Source organism: Cryptomeria japonica, chromosome 3 (genome assembly GCF_030272615.1).
Source record: "Cryptomeria japonica chromosome 3, Sugi_1.0, whole genome shotgun sequence".
Lineage (NCBI taxonomy): Eukaryota > Viridiplantae > Streptophyta > Pinopsida > Cupressales > Cupressaceae > Cryptomeria > Cryptomeria japonica.
In genome coordinates, this window is record NC_081407.1 from 164,904,324 (window position 1) to 164,923,537 (window position 19,214).

General features: G+C 36.5%; 1 protein-coding gene across 5 annotated transcripts; it reads left to right on the top strand.

Annotated features, from left to right (window-relative positions):
- The first annotated feature begins 6,973 nt into the window (after positions 1–6,973).
- LOC131043390 (uncharacterized) lies at positions 6,974–17,980 on the top strand. Of its 5 annotated transcripts, XM_059218127.1 has the most exons (6): positions 6,974–7,235; positions 10,940–11,034; positions 12,724–12,852; positions 15,877–16,836; positions 16,926–17,135; positions 17,248–17,980. In XM_059218127.1, the coding sequence occupies exons 4-6, from the start codon at positions 16,630–16,632 to the stop codon at positions 17,416–17,418; spliced, it is 588 nt and encodes a 195-aa protein (XP_059074110.1). In that variant the 5' UTR covers positions 6,974–7,235; positions 10,940–11,034; positions 12,724–12,852; positions 15,877–16,629; the 3' UTR covers positions 17,419–17,980. The 5 variants fall into 5 exon arrangements, with proteins under 5 accessions (XP_059074110.1, XP_059074109.1, XP_057832565.2 ...); XM_059218126.1 differs by lacking the exon at positions 12,724–12,852; XM_057976582.2 differs by lacking the exon at positions 10,940–11,034.
- The last annotated feature ends 1,234 nt before the right edge of the window (positions 17,981–19,214 follow it).

Genomic DNA, 19,214 nt, shown 5'->3' on the forward strand with positions numbered 1-19,214 from the left:
TACTTCATGTGACAGAAAATTTGTATTTGACTACATCAATACTTAACAAACATTGTGTTAAAAAATTGGCAACAATGTGTAAGAGGCATTGGTTCTTTACAAATTTTAATGTCCACCATCTGTCATCAGTACATGTAGATGAAAATGACATCTTTAAACATAAAAATATTGGCTACAAAATGACCATTGAATGCCCTCCATGCACCTACAATGGTGAGTCATTTCTAACATAGTGTTAACTGACACTTTTTCCTATTTACCATAACAAGATGTTTTATAACATAGTGGGTAAGTACCTAAAATAGTGCTACTACTAATTTTACAAAATTATTCCTATTGTCTGCAATAGGGTCATAGAAGTGTAGTTTCGAGTGTCATATGCAAAACAGGAAATTGTAGATAAACAACAAAACTAATTCCCAATGTATTGGAGTATGGCAACCATGTTCTCTCCAATCTCCATTACTTTGATAGCAGCTGGTGCTGAGAGCTAGTTATCATCAGAGTTGAGTAGTCTGCGGAAGGGTTCCAGATTCCCATTCCTCACCCCTACCCTAAACACCTCCCATGCCTCCTGGATGAAGTTCTTCCTCCTCTCTCGTGCTGCCCTTTTTGGGGCAATTTCCTCGTCTTCATTGTCTGACTCCTTTGATTCAAAGGAGACGTAGTTGGTTTGGTTAAAATAGATGCCGAGGGTGCTTACCTAACAATCAGAATCCAACTCTAGAATGACATTTCCTAGGGCCTGCCCATCATACGAGCAAACAAAGTCGTCGATACTCTATATGGTCGCTTCCTTTGAATCAAATATGTCAACCATAGGGCAAATGACAGCATCATAAACAAACCCATCACACCAATGTCGATTAGCACCCAATATACCATTAGCTACCCGCCATACAACATTCCAGAACACATCGTTTGCTTGAAATAGTCGGCTGCATTGGGCGTGGATCGATTCTTCTCTACACAAGCAACTGAGACCAAAATGTTGCACAATCAATTCAGATCGATACTTTCAGGCTTAAGACTGCAATTTGAACCATTCCTTATATAAAGTTTTAGACTTTCTAGAGAAGTCTACAGACTAGAAGAGTCCCAAATTCCAATTAAGGTTCATCAGAACAACATATCTTTACTATTATGAGAACTTGTCAAGTTCTCTGCTTCTACGTACTTTATCTAACCGACCTGATACCAATCTGCCAAAGCGCATGAAAAAACACAGAGGTCTCTGGTTTGTTCTTCCATTAAGGTATGGCCTACCTCTAGCTAAAACGAAGCTCCCATGCTCGATCCACATTCAACGACATAAAGGGCATTCCTTACATTAAAATTTCTTGTTCCACCAAATGGAAGAAATAGGGAAATTAAGACCATGCTAAGGAGATTCATCATACCAAGTGAGGTGTTAGGAAACTATTTACCATTTTTTATGCATTTTCCACATTTTGAGGCGATGATCCATATTTTGGATTTGGTGTTTGAATAATGGAATACTCAGAGCTCCACATGTGTGTTTGATAGTCATTTGAAGGATGATTGTCACCTAGGTTGTTACTTTTCTCAAATCTGGCCTATGGGCCCTTGTAAGCCTAAAATGGCATAAATTTGCATTATGATGTAAAATGACTTGTAAAGCCTCATTAGGCATTTAGGCATGTCAATTTAATGTTAGGAGGTTCTGTATAAGTAAAAAGACATAAAAGGCAAAAATGCACATTTGAGCAAAAGTTGTCATTGTTGTTTGACAGCTTTCTGCAACTTTTTGAGAAACTTTGCATTTTTTTAGCAAATTGGTGGTTAGGCAACCGATGAAGAGTTGGTTATGACCAAAATGACATATAAAGTTGGAACATTTGTGAGCAAGTTTGAATAGATTTTGAAGACAATTTCCAGATTTTACCTTGTAATTTTGTCATTTTTGTACCAGCATTTTGTACCAAATGGATTGACCTTGCTATTGTTCTTTCATAGTGGTTTAGTGTATGTTATTTTATTGCTCGGGAGGTGTTTGTAATTTATTTTGGTGCAGGTTTGAGGTGTGTTTACAAATTTGTATTTCTCTTGGCCTGAGCAAGGGTTCATGAGTAGTTTGACTAACACGCGTGTTAGTCGTGCGTTTTAAACCGTCGATTTTGCAATAAACGGCTAGGATTGACTAACGTGTCGCTATCATGTTGTACAAAAGGTCCGTTTTGGAGCTAGAATAGACGCGACCCCATGACATGAGCAACAATTTGTCCATGAATTATGAATTTAATAATTTCGAGAACATTTGATAAAAAACCTTCATGTCTTATTGTCTCTAAGGAAAATTTGTTTGTCCATTACCTTTTCCTCCACTTAACCAGAAGGGTCTTTATGTCGTTGAAAAGAGGCCATTTGAGTTTTAAGTCTAGGCGGCTTTCGTCTTTTATGTTGGATCGCTTTAATTTTCCTAAGTCTAAGAATGGTTTTCTAACGTATGCATTGAGTTCTTAAAAGTCGGGCAAGTCTGTTTTGATCCAATGACGGTCATGATATCACAATGGGAAGTTGCACATTGAATACCCATCACGACTCAATGACAAGCTGCTAGTGGTGGGGCTGGTTAGAGATCCAGCGCTAGCGGTTAATCGTTGGCGGTTAAGTGATGAAGGGATCTTAAAGTTCGAGCGGTAAGGATTTGATCTGACGGATGTCGGTAGACTGCGATGAAGAGTTGCGAGTCCTTTTATTCTTCGCGGATCAACGACTGAATGGTGGGCCCGAAAAGTGTGGAGGAAAAAGCGCTTTAAACTGTGGTCAAGTCCAAGGAAAATCAATAGTGGTCGTGAAACCGTGATGGGAAGATGCAAGTCCTTTTACCCATCGCGACTCAGCGACCAATAGGGTCATCGAAGAATGTCATCCCATGCTACTTCGATACCCGATGGGCTAGATGACAAAGGCGGTATCATTGACATAACTTACTTCGATGAGGCAATACCGAAAGGTAAAAATACTAAGTCATCTAGATAACTCAAATCATCGGTGAGAGGAGTTTTGGGTTATGTCGATACCCGACGAGTGAGACAAAGCCGAGCACAGAAGAGGAAGATAAGGTTATCAGTTGTTTTCCACCATATATATTGAAATCCTCCAATTTCTTACCAAGCTAGAATAGAAACTCAATTGTGCTACAAGAATTTTATTTTATTTGTAGTCATATATATTGAAATGCTTGAGTTTGATGTTATAGAACAATTTCATGCACATACAATAAAAAACATTTGTTTTTTCACCATATATAATGAAATGTTAACAACAATTCAGAACAGAGAAGATAAGAGTACCAGTTGGTGTCAACAAATTTTATTTTTGTCTGGTAAAGCTATATTTTATATTAATTTTGAAAATGTTTACATTCTAAAAGATAAATTTCCATGGCTAGCCGACTAGACCATCGAAGTCGGTGGACGGTATACATAACGGTCCATACATAACACATTCAAAAACATTTAAAAAAAAAACACAGTCCTTGCTTCAAAAAAGGTTGTATGTGTCATCTCGCCACTCCACGTGAATAGTGACCGTGCCCTCTTCCACATCCAACACTTCCATGTTCCTAACTTGGTTCATTTCTGTCTCTCTGCTGGAGCCTTCACCGAATTGCAGCACACGACCCTTCTTAGTTATTCTTCCACAAGGCTGACCCCGTCGTTTTGTGCGTGCAGGAACCGTTCGTTGCACAAGTGCTCTATATTCCGACCAAGGTCCCCCCTTTTGCCATCTCCACATGCGCTTCCTAGACATCGACCGTCTCAAGGTATTGCAGAATACCATACATTCCAGCCTGTGCTACACTTCTTCTGGCCTCTTTATCGAATGTGCCACTCCAGAGCAAGAATGGTCGCAAGGGAGGAGTGAATTCACTCACGTGAATCCACGCTCCATTCACACTTTCAAAGTCATCCACGTCTCGTGCCAAACCTAATAAATCTTCCATTTCGCCTAGCCCTTCCTTCTTGACACACTTGTTCATGATTTCTCTGACTTTCAGAACAGGTCGGAGCTCCAGACACCATGCCATAAACAGAGACACTATGTCCGCATTCGTTCTGTACTTCCATCCACCGTCTACGTACTTAGGTCCAAGGATCAACTTCACCGTGGAAAGGAATGCAATGTCTTCATAGATAAATAGGTTCATCAACTTATCATCGCTTATTCGTCCCCAAAATGTGACTTGTGTTTTGCTTGTTTTTAAAGAAAAGTTGGCCTCCATATTTGAAATCAAGATACCTCTGATTCCAAAATGGACATGCAAATCTGTTAGACTAACAATGACGTCTATAAATAATTTGAATTTTTATCAACCTATCCCTTAATTTTTTGGTGCTTTTTAATAACTAAGTTCATCTACCACATGTTCCATGTTATTCTAGAATCTAAGTTTATGCACAATAGTCTGTGGACGTTTTTGTACGCTTACACATTTCCATATCATGCTATCCTACGAAGACCTTGGATTCATATGACGCACATAGCTAATAAAAAGTTTCTTCGACTAATAAGGCGCGTTATGCGCTTTCGTGCATGACCGCTCCAAAATGATAGTACACAATGACTAACACGCTTGTTAGTCACACGCTTTACACTTTCGATTTTGCAATGAACGGGCAACGATTGACTAACACAATGCTAACACGCTGTACGATAGGTGCTCCCGCTCCAAAGCGAACCTTTCGTACAATGTGTTAGCGACTGGTTACTCAATCAAAACCATTAATTGCAAAATCAACAGTGTAAAATGCTCTACTAACCCCCGTGTTAGTAAATCCGTACTTCGTTTTCGAACCAGAATACACGCACGCGCGACTAACACGCGTGTTAGTCAATCCATATTGTCTTTTTGGAGCTAGGATAGATGCATTCGGCTGCAGCTCCAAAATAGACATTTTTTTTGTTATTTTAGACTATTTATGTAATAAATAGTAAATCATATTAAAATAAGAAGACCAAAAAACTCGTGTAAAATTATCTACAGATTTATATGGGTATTTCTACATATTGATTTGAATCATTTGAAGGTAATTTGAATATTAGTGTTATGCTATATATTTTACGTATATTGTTGTCTTAGAATGAGTGGTATTAGATCTTAGATCTACGAGCTTGTCAACCTAATTGGGTTCATATAATCGTTAATCGTGGAAGGACTAACACGCGTGTTAGTCAATCCGTACGATAGAGTCCACATGGCCGCGGCTATTGCGCAACTAACACGCGTGCGGCTATTCTAGTAAATCCTTACTGTGGTTTTGGAGCCATAATAGACGAGTGCGCATCTCAGGAAGCATAATGAGAAAAGGCGCCCCCTTATGGATGGAAGAAGTTCCTGCTTAATTATGGAAGTAAAAATTACAAATAATGGAAAGTTACACTATCGGGATATGTAACCTCGATAAAAACATGCAACAAATACTAGCTGTTGATCGACACATCATATACCAATAACAATGCATGGAAATACAAGGTTGGACCTATCGACATCACTCTCGCCGATTAAATTAAGAAGTCAACAACGGTTATATTGAAGAAACATATACTGATAAGGCTCATCGGTATAGTGAACATAAGTGGCAAAAGCATAAAATTGTCTTGCCGATAACCAATGAGGCTATCGGTAAGACTTATACCGAAAAGCACAATAGTGGAAATGTCGCCAAATGTGAAGGTTGTAGCGAAAAGAAAGTCCGAATAGCTTCACTTAGAAATGATAGACCAAATAGATGCGGGCAACCTAACACCAATCAACCACCAATTCTAACCCTAATGCGGCAGACGCGTCTATTCTGACTCCAAAACGACAGTACAACGAGACTAACACGTGTTTTTGTCGCGCGTTTTACCACGACTTTTTGGAGCCAGCGAACACACGTCCCACTCGATATCTAACCCTAACGCAAATAATTTCCCACCAAAGCAAAACAAGAATAATTTCCCACTAAAGCAAAACAGGAAAATTTTCCCACTGCATATAAAGCAAAATAAAAAACGAAAACAAAGAATTGAAACCCATTATATACAACCAGAAAAAAATGACTTGTTCACATACCTGACAACCTTAAAAAATGAAGCCTCCTTCAACAACGCACGCTGCCCTTCAATAATAACTCGCTGCCTCCTTCAACAACGCAGGTTGCCCTTCAAAAATAACTTTCTGCCTCCTTCTTCAAACCCTTCTTTCCCTTCAAAACTAGAAGAAGACTTCAACAATGAGGACACTTGCTTTAATCGTGCATTAGTCCCATTATTCCTCCTTTTTTCCACATGAGACAAAATATGGCGCGAAATATTTTGAAATGGAGGTACAGGGACGCATAGTACGGTTTACCTAACACGCGTGTTAGTGGCGCGCTGTACATCATCGATTTTTCAATGAACAACTGCGATTTTTTCCACATGAGACAGAAAATGGTGCGCGGTATTCGGTATTCTGCTGAAACGGTACAGGGACACGTAGTACGGTTTGTCTAACACACGTGTTAGTGGCGCGTTCTACATCATTGATTTTTCAATGAACGACTGCGATTGACTAAGGACTAAACCACCTGTCACTAACACGTATGAGAGGTTTTGGAGGGAGCCACCGTGTTTTGGAAGCTTGCGCCCTCTTTTTCCCGCTGTTTTGACGTTCGAACGTGGTCATCTACACTTGCCGCCGGTTGTTTGTTTTTCATGGCTTTTAATGTGCATGTTATGCACAACACACCGCCGTGAGCTGCAGCCTAGGATCCGCTATCCTCCGACATGTCCACGTAGTTTCGTGTGGACCCCGACGTTTGAAACAGGCGAATCCAAGACAAATCCACATCATTTTTTGTGGGTCCGACGACTGCGCCAAATTGACATAGTATGCATGTCTCGAACATGTATGTCAATGCATGTCGTTGGTACGACAAGTCACTTTTGGAGCCAAAATAGACTCGTATTGTGTACCTTTGATCGTTTTAATCAGGCTGTCCATCTCATATAAGGAAACGCATTTTCAAAAATTTAAATTCTAAATTCTGGCACCCCCTTTTATACGCAGGGCCTTGCAATGCTGGGGCATAATCTTCTGAAGCAATCCGCATTTGGCTTAAGGCAACAGTGACCTCTGGTAGGACGGTAATCCTTGTCTTTTGGCCATGAGAAATCAGAGGATTGAAGACCTGTTACCAGTTGTGAATTCTAGCTATTTTGTATAACCATCTAGTTGGCTGCGGGTAAGCTCTATGTGACCAAATTTTATTTTCATTTTCCACATCTGTATGCTTCTCTTGCAATTTAAGGGGTAGACTGTGAAATACATTTTATTACGGGTATCTGATAATTTTCCAGGTCTGTAGCATATGCTTTCATGTAGTTAGGGTTTAAAGGTGTTTCACAGCTATTGGTAAATTTCGTTTTCAACGAAACCTTAAGATTTAAAATATCTGACCTCTCTATACTTTTAGGTCAAGGCTGGTTCTCCTATCATTTATTGCTCAAAATGGAGCGTTGAACATTGTGTTCATTAGAGCCCTTAGATCTCTAACCCTCGAAGCTGTCGAGGAAAATAGACTCCAAGACTAGACATTAAATAAAACACATTATAAGGCAAAAAGAGGTTAAAGGAATTTTAGGAATGATACAATAAATTTATGTTATGTATAATGCTTTTTACTTAAGGTTAGTAATAAATTTTAGAAATGCGGAATTCCGTTTTCTATCTCGTTCGCCTCTACGGCATTAAAGTCTTTGGTTTCCTTTCCTTGTTAGTTTATTTTCGTGGCACTCATTAATCTGTGTGAGTCTGTGACCCCCTTATGGAAGAAGTGTTTCCATCCTATCATGTTTTTAATAATCACAGAGGACCTGATAACAAGATAACTCTTGCCAGCCTCATTTATCATGTTCTGGAAAGGCATGAGTTGCAATTGGGAGAATTCTTAACACCTGCAATTAAATCGGCCATTTGTAGTGCCTCAATTCAGATCGCTATTTTCTCCAAAACATATGCACAATCCGCTTGGTGATTGAATGAGCTGCTATGGATGTTTGATTCAACCTTAAGATATTTTCTGTGTTGACCAGGGAGCATATCCCGCGCCTTTTAAGGAATATGACCGAGGTATTGATGATATTGACGAAATATCCGAGCCCTTAAAATATCTGACCCCTAATATTTTTTAGGTCAAAGCTGGTTCGCCTATTGTCCATTACTAAAAATGAGCGTTGAACATTGCACATTTTAGAGCCCTACCCAGAGCACCTTAGAAATGAAGAAAATTAACTCCTCGAAGCTCTTGAGAAAAATAGACACCGTGACTAGACATTAAATAAAACACTTAGAAAGGCGAAAATAGGTGAGGCATTTTAGGATTGATACAATAAATTTATGTTATGTATAAAACTTTCAAACATTAAGGTTTTATACTGTCTACTTTTTCCTTCTCTATAATTCCTGGAATACGACCGAGGTATTAATGGTATTTGTCTTGAACTTCCATAGCAATGTTTTGTATTGTCATGCTTCTCTACTCTACATGTTGTACTGTACTTGTTGCTTTTCAATTTACCAATTTTCGTAGAACGAGAATTCACGTGCGCTGACTATCAATTTCACTAAATCACTGCATTTTCATTAACCTTCTATTTGTCCCCAAATTTCTCTTGGCTGGCATTATGAAGAGAAGAATGCATTTGCAGAGGTGAACGCATGAGCACTGGATAAGAATGCAATTTATTTTCTCTAGAAAATGAATTGCTAGATTAGATTACTGAAGTCTTATGTGATACTTTCGGAGTGGATCTTCTTGAGTATCTTATTCGTTCATTATCTGGCTCATGTTGTTTTGCAACTCCAAATTTCTAATCACTTGTTGTGTGTTGTATTGAAGAGTATTCTTCACATTGTTCTTGGTGGCAATTCATCCTTATTTTGCATTCCAGACTATTTACTCTAGGACTAATTTTGTTCCTATTATTGTAAAATCTGAGAGATTTTCTATTTTTCCATCCATTTGTGATTTCTAAGATGACATTTTCATGTTTTCTCTACAGTTCCCTTAATTAATTGCCGCTCATGTTCTACTGCCAAAAATCTCATCTCTTTGTTGATGGAATCAATAGCTTCATCTGATAGAGGATCAACTAATGATGGCAATTGTTGCTTGTGGGCAGAATAAGACAACCACATTTAGTTTTAGGAGTCGACTGCTTGAACAATTCATGCCTACAAGCTTTGTCTCGGTCCTCTGCATATGTTGTCTCTACTAACGGTTCTATGGATCTGCTTGAACCTGAAACCTCTGTGCTACCATTAACAGAGAAAACTTGACAAGACTGAGATTCGTTAGAATTGGGAGGTGTTGATGTTGGAATATACGCTCAAAAGTAAACATGTCAAGAGTCTTAGTTAGATCTTTAGTTAACTATCAATCAGTGATAGTTTGCTAGCAATAGTTTTAGTTTTCTGTCAACGTAGTTAGCTGATTTGTAGGACGTATGTAATCTTATTTACTATTGATGAATAAGATAACAGTAAGTTCTTCTAATAAAACAGACTAGAGATTCAGGTGAAGTTGGATCCTCAATGCCAGTGCAGTCAAGGGAATCATGATGAAGAACATCTGATGATTCACTGGATTTTGGGGGAATCGCTTCTGTTTAATATGGAGAAAAACCTGTTCCGTTAACCTGAAAAGTGTCTTCTTGAAGTGACCATGCATAACTGCACATTCGACTTGTCTGCCAAAAGGCAAAATTCCAGACATTTTGTCAACCAAGTAGTGAAACCTCAGATAATCCAATAAAGAACTGTCAAGTGAAATGGTAGAAAAATAATCACTGCAACTCCCACAACAATTTTAGTTGTTTTGGTGGTACGATGGCAATGGTGCATGCATGGCTGATAATCATCTATGGCTACCCCTGCCTTCCAATTGAGTACCAGATCCAAACTTATTTCATCAATCATATCTGCAATTTTGTAATATCTTGATCGGCAAGGTCAAGCTCAGGAACCATTTCACTGGCCACAAACATGGCTGTTTATCCTTACACATCAAATGGAAAATAGATGTCGCGAACACGACCTGCAAAACATAAGAGGAGGTTTGAAGAATAGGGGTTAGGGATAGCTTGATGAAAGGAATAACTTTTAATAGCATTACATTTTATTGTACTGATAAGGTTACACTTTTAGACATGGCAAACTAAGTAAATTATTTATTAGTGATATTACAGTTGCCTTCGTTGTCTTTTATTTGTAATCTCGAGAAAATGGTGTCATCGTCCCTCTTCCTGCCCTTGACAGTAAAATCCATGTCATAGAGAAATCGTCCTCTTCGAATCATGCAAGCAAAGGTACAACTTTGTTGAGTTTTTGTGGTCTCATGGTGTCCAACAACCCCATTCTGCTTGGCACGGTGTGCAATGTGCAAGTTCTTGTGTTTACTTGGTATCAATTAGACTTGGAATTCCCAATTTTATATTGGGAGTTAAAATTTGATCTAATTTGTGAGTTGTTGTTTTCAATCTTTATGTTAATAATTTGCTATATATATATATATGGCGTACCTTGTTTTAAAATGTTTGAGTGGTTTGAATTATAAGAATTAAGATTAGTTATCATAAATTTTTAGATATGCTTACTTCAAATTCAATGGATGTATCTCATATCAATTAATGGCATTTTGCACTATAATATGAATATCATTTCGCACACCAGAGTTTAAATGCAATTGAGAAGTAGATGGTTGGAAAAGGCATCTATCCATTACGTTCTCTAAACTGTCAAACAAACTCTGGATACTTTGGAAGCCTTGCAATCGCCTCTTGACAGACCTTCTCCATCTCCTTATCATTCTCATAATGCATTGAATAAGTTGCAGCAGATTGAATATATTGTTAGTTTCACTCTCATTTTCATTATTTTCCCATCCAGGGCTATTCTCATTAGCAGCAGGATTCCTTTCTTTAGGGGAGGGTCTGGATGACAGCGACTTTGATAGATTGTTATCTTCCATTCCTCTAGTTTTGGTAAGTTTCTTGCTCAGACGTGAATAGCACTTTTTTTATTTGGATGTCTATTCTGCAAGGCATCTTGCTGCTATCTTTGACCACTTGCAACTTATTCAACCAGATTCAGTTATAATTGAATTACCTGCTGATTTTTTATTTCTATTTTTGTATAAAGGAAAAAAAAATTAAAGATAGACCTGAAAACATCTCTTCTATGAGATTATTGATTTTAATGATATATTTTCCTTAGGAAACAAATTCATTTAATGGGTCTAGTTGCGTTTCTCAAGTTAATAACTCCTCTCCTCCCCATAATAAGCACATGCACAGATTTACTTCATTAATCTAATTTAAGTGACTTTGTTTTGAACAAAATTCTCTACTTTGAGCTCCTCAATATTTTCTGCCTTTGCTGCAATGCTTTTTGATACATTTTTTTCATTATGCCTTATTCTAACATACTCTATTGCAGGTTTGTATCTTCCTAGATCAGAACTGTTCCAGGATTGGTCTTTTTTCTTGAGTTGCAACATTACTCATCTTTTTATTTACCATGGGCAATTGCCTACCATGTGTGGGTACACTTGATGAAGAAAAGGAGTTGGGGCAGGAGGACTTCATTGACATGTCACTTTTAGAATTAACATTTGAGAATGAGGCCGGCCGAACGTTTGAGGAGTATGTAGTAGTCTTTTAGCCCACATATATTGCAAAGAGGATCCATGATTGGATTAGGATCTTCAATGACATCAAAGTTGAAAATGACATTGATGCATTAATCTCTTAGATCGAGAAACTACTCCGAAAGAAAATGGTATTTATAATTTCCTGCATTTATAAAATTGAAATGATTTTTTATTTCTCTTTTATTACAAGAATAATCGGATCTTTAACCTTTTTTTTTTGCACTCCATGCAAACAAATAACTCAGTTGACCTTGGCACAAGTTCTTAGCAAATAGACATCCCCAATCTTTCTTCTTCTGTTTGCCGAGAACTTGTGCTAGGGTCAATTGGGTTATTTGTTTGCATGGATGGCAAAAGTTAAAGATAAATAAAGGTTAAAGATCCGATTATTCTTGTGAGAAAAGAGAAATAAAAGATCATTTCAAGTTTTTAAATGATGAGAGTTATAAATATCATTTTCTTTCAGAGTAGTTTCTCTATCTGAGAGATTAATGCATCAATGTCATTTTCAACTTTGATGTCATTGAATAGCCTAATCTAGTCATGGATCCCCTCTGGGATGTTTGTGAGTTGAGAGACTACTACATCCTCCTCAGACATTTGGACGGTCTCATTCTCAAATGTTGATTCTTACTTGTTGTCTACATTTGAAAAGGGGATAGACAATCAAATTGAATGTTTCAATCTTTTAAGAAGTATGATCAATCTTGCCAAGCATGTCAAAAATGTTGAAAGACAAGATCCCTGAAGGAAAATTCAATAAAGCCATCAAATTGATTGTTACAGGATCAATAACTTGATACCCTCAGTTAGATTCTCAGATATTTTTGAGGTTAGAACAATATTATATGACTTCCATCCTATAGTTGTATGATTTCAGTCCCATATTCTATTGGTTGTGTTATACACAAATTGGTTATATGTTTAAAATAAATGTATACTTCAAGATGAATCTATAATCTTTATAACTAATTCTTTTGCGGGTGTTAGAGGACTATAATGGCTTCGGTTGACAATGCAGATTTGAGTAGTATTCAGAGAGACATAAATGAGCTTGTTGAAGATCTTATATTGACTGTTGCCACAAACATTGATGCACATAGAGTCAGATATGTTCCTCCAAAAAAGCTAGTCTATCCACATCATGCAGGTCAATATAAATGCATTAGTATTTTTTGGATTAGATTTTAGGATTTATTATTATTTATTTATAAGGGATCTAAAGGGTAAACACAATAATATATGAATGAGTTTCTTAATTGTAAGAAAATTCGTATTAGTGTAGTATATTTTATTTGTTTAAATTTCATGTTTGCTTTAAAGCATAGTTACAAGCCTCGGACTCGTCTTGGACTCGGCAAATTGAAAAACCCAAGAAATTCAAAGATTTTTAATGATTTTAAACTTCTTTCATGCATTTTTTAATAAATAAACCTCAAAGACACAATAATCTAATCAAATAGAAACTACTTTGAACACATGCACAAGTTTACATTCATCGTATAAGTATAAACGCAGATTTTAGGCTTGAGCTGGAGGAAATAAGCTAAACTAAATAACACATTATAAATATAAATAGTGTCAAATATCTACAAACTTCATGGAATATAAAATCCATGGCATCAAAAGTTCAAAACATATATCAACATAAAAGCTAGAGCCTAGAAGTCTAAGGCTCAGAGGAGCCAATACATTCTATTTTAATCTTTAAAGTTACAATGCTCCTTTGAGCCTTAGACTTCAAAGGAGCATTGTAACTACAGGCCTAGAAGTCTAAGGCTGAGAGGAGCATTGTAACTAGAGAACTCGTTATCATCTCAATTACATGTAGAATGTATGGTCATTGCACGAGCATGTTTTGTTTATTTAAATTTACACATATCACTTTGTTATTTTCCAGTGTGTTGTATATGAATCCGGGTAGAAAGAATTAGTTGTTTAACTAGATGAACTAATCTTAGATTCCTTAAATAGGTGGTTTACCATGGTGCAATCACTGGAAACCATGTGTGGTTCATTCCTGGTAGTGGTTTAAGCGTTTCCACAGGTGAAGAAATCATTGTGCAAGCAGTTCATGATGCAGTTAGTATCCAATACCATGTTAGAAGGAATGTCCCTGGAAATGAAGAATGTTGCAGACAAATGAGCAGTGCAGATCTTAATTTGTTCGTAAAACCAAAAAGAATTGCTTTATTAGGTGATAAAGATTGGAGGTCAGCTATGTTAGCTGTTGGAAGGCAGTGTGTGAGTACTACATGGAATCTTGTTGACCCACTGATTACAAATTAAGAAGTTAAAGAAAACTAGCTAGGAGTAGGGATCGCACCGTGTAGTAAGAAACTATAAACATTTTCTTTTTTCTTTTTGAAATATTGTTCGTGATATCCATCAAGACTATAAACTATAAACTATAATTTTTTTTGGCTTTTTTTAACCTTGCTGGGCAGCAGAGTCCTGGGCTTGGGACTCAGTGAGTCTGTGCAGACCCGGCCAGACTCGGCCAAGTTTGAGTCTAGGGTCCTCTAGCCTCGGGACTCGCCAAGTCTGGGCCAGACCCTGTGAGTCATGTAACTCTGCTTTAAAGAGACTGAACAAATCATTTATTACAATTTTTTATAAGAATTAGCAACAAATCATTTATTATGCTTTTCTATACAAACATTGTATGCACTTTTATAAAAGCGGGATAGCGAAGTCAAGCCCATTAATGTAGTCTTAGATTCAAGCTCTCTAATGATACATTTTCATGAGTATGTTGGGCTTGGAAAGCTATTATGAACAATATTTCTACTTTCAATATGAACTGGTTTGTAATATGTATTTATGATTTTGCTTGTGATGAGAGAGAGAAACAGGTAAGTACGTTGGTGCCTTTATCCAATCTAGGTTATAGAGTCAATTTCAGGAGAAAGCAACATGTGCAAAGACAAACAAAATTCTCATTAGTCATGATAACTTACTTATGATAACTTAGAAGTAATACTAGGCCTTGCAAACATATATGTAGCCTGTAGGAGCTGGGCTAGATATGTATGCCAAGGAACCAAATCTTATAGATAAAGTATGATTGCTTGAATCTACTTCACTGATTCAGAACAAGCAATAACGCCATCTACAATGTGATGGAGAGAATCTTTAAGAAAAGTTCTCAAAAGCTTTACAATCTTTCTGTTGATTAATATAGAATGCATATCATCCCATTTAACAACAATGAATGATATAAACTTATCAACATTTCAAATAACGAAACTAATACACTTACAAACATTCAAAACAAGACACTTTGCATTCAATTGCTTTCAAAAGTTTACATTACATGTCCTACAACACAATTAAAAATACTCAACTCAAATTTGCCCTCTTTGCTACAAATGAGCAATGGTAATCAAACCTCTGCGGTTTTACCTCTTACTTTCTTTTTAAAAAATTCTACGTTTAGTTTATATGTCCTATAACAAAAGAAAAAAGACTCAACTCAAATTTACCCTCTTTGCTACAAATGAGCAGTGGTAATCAAACCTTTGCGGTTTTACCTCTTACTTTCCTTCCTTAAAAAAATTCTACATATTCTCCAGCGTAGAGATGTGGGTCTCTTCATTTTTTTTGCGATCAAATTTATCTTTAACTCTTCTTACTCAACATCCTAACTTAATCGTTAAAGACATAGAGGTGTATACAAGATCAAATCTATAGAAAATTAGCTTCCAAGCATACATAACAGGAGCAAAATCCTATAAATTTTTTCTCTGAATTAGAATCTTCTATTAATTAAAGCCTTATCTGTCTTATTGGTGATCTTATCCTCTCATGCTCTTTCTGATTCATCAACTTTTATGCACTTTTTGAAGTTATCAAGTACCATTTAACAACTAGCATGACAACTTACAGATAATTACAAATTGCCAAATTACAAACAAATGATAACTAATAACACTTCAAGTGGGTGCAAAAAATTGAATAAAGAGTTCCAATATTAAAATATTACAACTGACTGGTACAGATCCATGAAGTCCACAAAGTTTAGTTTTCTTTCGAGCTACAAGTTTCTCAGATAAGAGTTGTAAATGCTGCTTGTAGATTGATAAAATTTTCTAGCGCTTGATTTAGGCTTCTATTTGTATTTCAATTTACATGTAAAATTTATCCTAATAAGCTTTTTCCCCTTTTTTGACAGTTGGGATAGAGAAGACAGTGAAAGAAGTGCTGGATTTGCTGGAAGCCCAAAAGAACTCATTGCTGGGCGTAGCTATTTATGGATTTGGGGGCATGGGCAAGACAATAGTTGCAAAAGCTGTGGTTGCCAAAATGAATATTGATGACTATAATTACAGCAGTATATATATATTTCTAGAGCAGAATTGCTTTAAGAGCTTACAGCAGCAAATTCTCAGAGTGTTTCCCATCTTATAACAGTAGGATCTTAAATAATTGGGAAGAAGGTAAAGCAGAGCTGATGCGTGCTTTTAAATGTGAAAAGAATAAACCTATTTTCCTTTTTATTGATAATGCTTCAAGGTCATGTGACAACCGGAATGTTAGCAGCAACATGTAAGTTTCTTCAACACCCCCTGGTGCAGAAAGACTATTGTCTCAGGCCTCTAGATGAAAAAGATGCATCTAAACTTTTGTTCAGAAACCCTGATGAATGTAGCAACATAGGGAATGAATATTTAGAGAGAATCCTAAGTATCTGCAGCAGTGTACCATTAGCTCGCAACATTGTTTGTGATCAATTACAGATAAACAAAGATGTAGCTACAAGATGTGATCGCTTATTGAACGCATTGGAAAAGGGAGACGAAATCAAAGCAGAGCAGCTGAGTGATCGTCTTTTTAAATATTGTGTAATGATTTGGAACAATACAGTCAGGAAGCCTTTCTCGACATATGCTGCTTCTTCTCGAGCAATTGGAAACTTCGAGATGTGATGTATATTGTGGGAGCAGATGCAGCTACATCCCTTCTTGAGACAGGATTGATTACATCAACTGCTCAGCACGACGACTCCAGCACCATGTGTTTCAAGGGGGAGGAGTTAATTGTTCCGGAAATCATCGCCGCAATGGGGCAAAGGTTGGGAAAAGCCAATAGAATCACATGTTTTAAATATTTTCGTGAAGCAGTAGACCTCGGGGTATGTATATGCATCCTTCCCAATTACATAATCCAACCATTTGGCAGTATTAACACTATTTTCTCTAACTGTTCTTAATAATTTTGCAGAAGCTCGGTGAAATCAAAGGAATGTGGCTTTGTAACAACACGTCTAAACACCCACTTAAGGAAGAACAATCGAATTTAATAGCAGAATTATTAGGAGTTCATGCCTTGGGAGAGGAAGTAATACTGAGTGGGGCAAGCAGTGAGAAATTTGAAAACTTAAGCTTTCTTCACATCGAAAGTTGCATTACTCAGTTACTAGTGAAGTTAGAGGTACTTGATAAATTGACAGTGTTCCATGGCCCTTTCTCCGTAAAAGGTGGACATTATTCATATATTTTGATAGTTTAGTAACCGTCTTCTGACAATTGAAATCTACATGCAGCTTCCTTCAAGTTTATTAGCAACAAAGGTCATGAAACAATCTGATGATATGGTATCCGAATTTTTAGAGATCGAAGAAGCTCTTCAATGTTGTCAATTGGTGAAGTTACATTTTTCAGGATATAGGAAGCTGTGCAAGTTACCAGAGGGATTTGATAGGTTACATGCATAGATGATTTCACTAAAATGGGGGAGCTGCCTCACCAAATTTGCGGTCTGCCTGCATTAAGTTTACTGAGTATTAGTAAATCCAAGTCTTTGAATCACCTAACAGAATCTTTTATAAACTTGAGCAGTAGTATTTATCCGATTTATGGGCACTGAAAGCATTGCCATCGGGTTTCAGTCAGTTCAGAGCCTTAACGCATTTGAATTTAAAAGGTTGCTGTACCTTAGAAGCTTTTCCTTCAAACCTTGAACAATTCACAGCTGTAACTGATTCGAGTTTAAGTGGGTGTAAAAGCTTGGAAACTTTACCTGAAAACTTTGGGCGTCTCACATCGTTGAAATATTTGAATTTAAGTTCTTGTGAAAAGTTGCAAGCTTTACCTGTAAGCTTTGGAGACCTCACAGCTTTAGAACACCCGTGTTTAAGGCATTGTAAAGTGTTGAAAGCTTTGCCTTCAAATTTTATGCAACTCAAAACTTTAAAATACTTGGATTTGTGTTACTGTGTAAAGTTGGAAACTTTGCCTTTTGCTCTAGGAGAATTTATTGCTTTGAATTGTTGTGTATATTCTGTTGAACTTTGCCTTTTGCTCGAGGAGAATTTATTGCTTTGAATTGTTGTGTATGTTCTGTTGAACTGGAAATCAGAGAGGTGGAGTTAATAGTTGTCAATTAGATTTGGAACTGTTGGGCAGCTTTGTGTTCAAATGTTCAGCTCAAAGCTTTTAAATACTTGGATTTATGTTATTCTACAGTTGAAAATCTTGCCTTTGTTCTTAAGAGAATTTAGAGCTTTGAATTGTTGTGCATGTTTTTTTGTTGAACTGGAAGAAAAGTTGATGAGCCAAATATTGTTGTCAATTCAATCTGGAACCCCCACTTTAGACAACTTTCTTTGTGCAACTCAAAGCTTTAGAATACTTGGATTAATGTTACTGTATACACACAGAAACTTTGCCAGAATTTAGAACTTTGAATTGTTGTGTATGTTTTGTTGAACTGGAAGAAAAGTTGATGAGTCAAATCCGGGAGGTGGAGTTAATTGTTGTCAATTAGATCTGGAACTCACAGTGAATCTGATCAAAATATGTTTTTGATTTTTATATTAGACTAGTTTGCATATATTATATTTTTAGAATCTGTACTTGTTATATTTACGTAGAAGGCATTCCTTATGAAAGCAATCAGCATGACTTGAGCGATCTATAGTGTAAGATTCTGTAGAAGCCAATATAATAATGTAATGCATCACACTGTATTCCCAGAAAAACAAATTATATGTCTGCAAGTCTAAGCTTCATGATTCAGTTCATGGCAGTCTTCTATAACTAGCATATATACCTTAAATTTTAATTTAATCTATATAAAATACGTTGAGAGATATCCTTCTCGAGGCGCCTATTTTTAATCAATTTTACATCCTAAAGTCAAATAGGCGCCTCGAGAAGGATATCTCTTGGCGTATTTTATATAGATTAAATTAAAATTTAAGGTATATATGCTAGTGGCAGTCACACGACGTGACATGAAAAACATAAAATAAATGCAACATATAATTATATAGTATCTTTTTCTTGAATTGAATTATATTATTATTATATTATTATGTAGAGATGTATGAAAATTTATATATCCATTTAGACTTTTTTTAATAAATATATATGTATTGCAAGATTAAAGCATTTATTAAAATGTAAGATATATATTAGACTTTATTAAATGATAGCACTTATAAAACATTATTTAATGGCCAGTATTATGGTTACGAATAGGGTTAGGGTTAAGGTTAGTATTATGGTT